We start from the raw sequence: 4,893 nt of genomic DNA on the forward strand, positions 1-4,893 counted from the left end.
TATATATATGTATGTATGTATGTATGTATGTATTTGTGTGCCTGTGTTTGTTCGCTCCACCATCGCTTGACAACCGGTATTGGTGTGTTTACGTCCCCGTAAATTAGCGATTCGGCAAAAGACAACCGATAGACTAAGTACTAGGCTTACAAAGAATAAAAGAATAAGCCCTGGGATCGATTTGCTCGACTAAAGGCGGTGCTCCAGCTTGGCCGCAGTCAAATGACTGAAACAAGTAAAAGAATAAAATAATACAAATGAAACGAAAATCAAAATGGATTTGAAGTTTCTTAACCGGGAGGTTCATCAAAATGCTTTAATGGAATTCGGAATTTAAGAATTTAGGACTGATATCCTAATTGCTACTTGACTAAAGAAACTGGCGCTCCGTCGCTTACGACGACGAGTGTTCCAGTCGATCCGATCAACGGAACAGTCGGTTCGTGAAATTAACGTGCAAGTGGCTGAGCACTTCATAGATCCGTGTACATTTAATGTATTTCTCCAGGAGATTCAGCGTGACACAGAGCCTGGCCCTTTGAAATACAGGTACTACCCATTTTTGCCAGCTAAGTAGACTGGACTAATTCGAAGTGAAGTATCTTGCTCAAGGGCACAACTTGTCGCTGGAAATCGTACTCACAACTTTACGATCGTGAGCCGAATAGCCTAACCACTAAGCCACATATCCTCACCGCCACTTGACTAGATTAGAATTAATTGTCGAATTCCACACTTTCTGACATTGTCGACGTTGTATATAGTGTTGTTGTTGTTGTTGGCACTCTGTCGCTTACGACGTCGAGGGTTCCAGCTGATCCGATCAACGAAACAGCCTGCTCGTGAAATTAACGTGCAAGTGGCTGAGCACTCCACAGACACGTGTACCCTTAACGTAGTTCTCGGGGAGATTCAGCGTGACACAGAGTGTGATAAGGCTGACCCTTTGAATTACAGGTACAACAGAAACAGGAAGAAGGAGTGAGAGAAAGTTGTGGTGAAGAGTACAGCAGGGTTCACCACCATCCCCTGCCGGAGCCTCGTGGAGCTTTTAGGTGTTTTCGCTCAATAAATACTCACAACGCCCGGTCTGGGAATCGAAACCGCGATCCTATGACCGCGAGTCCGCTTCCCTAACCACTGGGCCATTGCGCCTCCTGTATATAGTGTAAACATGTGGTATAAGCATTACTATCTTTCAAAATCCTGCTGCATTTCACATGGAATTTTTGGTCCTCCAAAGTCGTCTTGGTGTATAAGTCGATCCACCATCTTTTGGCTGTAAATTTTAGTTTGAAAAATTCGACTTGTATGCTGGAAAATACGAAAGCTAATTGGTCTTTTATATTTGACAATTCCCAATTGTTCTGTTGACCATTCTTGAACTTTTGACTTTAAATGGGGGAAGCTGTGATTATGCTTGCAAAGACGATAGATATTATTTATATTCATGTTTGGAATTATCTTTTGAAACCTCCGTCCTTCTTCTGTGATTCAGATTGTGTCATACGTACTCGATCAGGGAGCAATCCTTATTTCGTCCTCACTTACCACCCTGCGACACCGGGCTTTCGTATAAAACTTGTTAGTCTATGGCAGCAGACATCCTACCACCCCTGCCGGCCTGGTTCCACTTTATTCTACAATGAAACGATGTGGTGGCTTGACAAAGGATGCGAGGGCAGGTTTCAAATTCTTGAATGCCCTTTACTTCCGATCGATTATGGTAAGTTTTTGGCTCTTTATATACATATAAAGACGCAGGAGTGGCTGTGTGGTAAGAAGCTTGCTTCTCAACCACATGGTTCTGGGTTCAGTCCCACTGTGTGGCACCTTAGGCAAGTGTCTTCTACTATAGCCTCGGGCCGACCAAAGCCTTGTGAGTGGATTTGGTAGACGGAAACTGAAAGAAGCCCGTCGTATATATATATATATATATATATATATATATATATATATATGTATGTATGTATGTATGTATTTGTGTGTCTGTGTTTGTACCCCCACCATCGCTTGACAACCGATGTTGGTGTGTTTACATCCCCGTAACTTAGCGGCTCGACAAAAGACAACCGATAGAATAAGTACTTGGCTTACAAAGAATAAGTCCTGGGCTCGATTTGTTCGGCTAAAGGCGGTGCTCCAGCATGGCGGTAGTCAAAATGACTGAAACAAGTGAAAGAATATATATACAGGGTGTCCACAAAATCTGGGTACATGGGGATTAACATACTTTAAGAAATTATTATTTCTTATATTCAATAGTTTATGTTATGATTTTATTTACTCCATGTACCCAGTCTTTGTATATGTGGGTACTCTGTATATAAATATGATCGAGGTGGCACGATTTTCCGAAAGAAGCTAGGAACTTTTGTTTCCATTGGTTTGGCAAATAGTTGATATTATTCTACAGTCGCAGCTCCTGATAGAAGCGTTAATGTTTTTCAGTGTCAGAGACGAGATTTGAACATAGATATCGCGAGGCATCATCCCGTCCGACGCTCTAAACAATTCCGCATTATCCACCGCCCTGAACTGGTATTTTTGTTTTTATCGAGCTCGAAAGGATAGAAAGACAAAGTTGATCTTAACGTAATTCGAACCCAGACTGCAGAGAGTCAGAAAAAATATCGCGAGTCATTCTACTCAACACTTAAATTTATTTCATGAGGAGTCAAAATTTTCGTCGCACAGCTGCGACCTTTTCACTGACATAACTGCAACTACTTGAAACACTGTTACCAGTCAATTCTGAATGAGTTAGTTTTTTTCTTTTCTTCTTTTTATTCTAGTTTGTTGAGCTTAGAGACGTGTGTTTGCTGTACTTACGTACACAGACTCTCATCCCATCGTATCAGTCACTAATCGGTTAGTCATTTTTAGTTTACACACACACATATTTGTATGTAAATAAGTATATAGTTAAGTGTAGCCACATTTGTAAGTTTATATTAATGCTTTTTATGTTTATTACTATTGCTTTCGCTTTTAACATTTGACCATTCATCAAAACACCACAAAGACCTCTAATGCCCCAACACATAATTTTTAAAAGTCTGTTCCCAGTCTTTGTACACTTTAAAGTATATAGCAGAAATTTCTAATTTCCAAGACTTAAACCACAAAAGAAAAGTTTTGATATAATGTTTTGTACGGAAGGAAAATTTAATAGCACGATTTTGTGAGTTATGAAATGCGTCCTTGATGATGTAGCGTGTGTATGTATGTATGTATGTATGTATGTATGTATGTATGTATGTATGTACGCATGCATGTATGTATGTATGTATGTATGTATGTATGTATGTATGTACGCATGCATGTATGTATGTATGTATGTATGTATGTATGTATGTATGTATGTATGTCATTATTCAGTTTATTTCAAGATTTCTTGCCAATAAAGAAAGAACCGGTTTCTAACCTCGATCCAAGGGTCCTTCATTGAAATTTCAACATCAACAGCAGGGTATTTTTGTTTGTATGTATGTATGTATGTATGTATGTATGTATGTATGTATGTATGTATGTATGTATGTATGTATGTATGTATGTCATTATTCAGTTTATTTCAAGATTTCTTGCCAATAAAGAAAGAACCGGTTTCTAACCTCGATCTAAGGGTCCTTCATTGAAATTTCAACATCAACAGCAGGGTATTTTTGTTTGTGTGTATGTATGTATGTATGTATGTATGTATGTATGTATGTATGTATGTATGTGCAGATTTGTATGTTTTATGTTTGTATACTCATGCATATATTTGCATATCTAGATATGCTCATATATATTTAAATGATAAACGTCTGGAAAGTTGTACATGTATGTATGTACGTACATTTATCATTTCATGTGGATCATTTGATCAAATCCAATTCAAAGCATGTACCACTTTTAGCCATGAACTCCCTATAAAAATAGAGCAAGCTTCAAACACTAGTCAGAAGCAAGACAGCTGTGACACAAGCCACGTCTTATGTCTTTGGATAATGGAACAGAAAGTTTAACATCCAACATATATTCTTATTTTTATTCGTATATTTCCTTTTATACCTCCTGTATCTCTCCCTTTCCAAAATAACTCCTTATACAGAACTCTATCATTTTCTTCTATTTAACTCTCTCATATCGTCTCTGATGAAATGGGATATCTTTATATCCACGAAACAGCTGTAAGACTATCTTTCTCTTTTATAAAATGTCCTAGAAATTTCACACTGCTTTGGCTTAGTTGTCTCATCTTTTTAAACATGTATGTGTATATGCATGTATGTATGTATGTATGTATGCATGTATGTATGTTTGTATGTATGTATAAATCTTCTTTCTCTCTTAGTCTTTCCCTCTCTTTCTTTCTCTTTCTGTTACTAGTTTTAGCTAGAGGCAGTATTTAGTTTTGGTTTTCTTTATCGTTGCCTTTTTCCAACACTCGCCATAAACCCCACTGCCCACCTACTGTTTCTAAGCTTCGTCTCTTTAATATCATCCGTCTGTCGCTCAATTGGCAAATATATAAATAATCGTTATTATTGTATTTTTCCAACAGCCTTGACACCAACTGAAGCGCCCGGAGGGAGTCTGGAAGTAAACGAAAATCACAAAAGCAACAGGAAGCATTTTAAATTCGACGCCGACACTATAACCCCGGGCTATTACCCGAGCGAAAGAAGGAAAACCGTACAAGGGAGAAGCGGCAACGATCGAAAACAACACACACACGAAGTAGAAGCTTCCGGTAACGTTCATCCACTTACAATGGAGAAGAGTGACACAACCACTGCCAGTCGTCATGAAGCCAACAGCTCTCCAGCACTATTGATCACGACTTTGTTGCTAGTTGTCGCCCTTGGAATACATACTCTTCTGTAACTGTATATACATATATATATA

At 38.5% G+C, this 4,893-nt stretch overlaps 1 protein-coding gene across 1 annotated transcript in view; it reads left to right on the forward strand.

Moving 5' to 3' along the window:
• Positions 1-4,887, forward strand: part of LOC106874738 (uncharacterized) — a 13,678-nt gene extending 8,791 nt beyond the window's left edge. The window contains exons 3-4 of the mRNA XM_014922573.2: positions 1,499-1,726; positions 4,550-4,887. Of these exons, the coding sequence (XP_014778059.1) occupies positions 1,499-1,726; positions 4,550-4,872 (551 nt within the window). The 3' untranslated portion in view covers positions 4,873-4,887. The remainder of the gene's footprint in view (positions 1-1,498; positions 1,727-4,549) is intronic.
• Positions 4,888-4,893: the final 6 nt, after the last annotated feature.

The sequence above is a fragment of the Octopus bimaculoides genome, chromosome 14 (assembly GCF_001194135.2).
Source record: "Octopus bimaculoides isolate UCB-OBI-ISO-001 chromosome 14, ASM119413v2, whole genome shotgun sequence".
Taxonomy (NCBI): domain Eukaryota; kingdom Metazoa; phylum Mollusca; class Cephalopoda; order Octopoda; family Octopodidae; genus Octopus; species Octopus bimaculoides.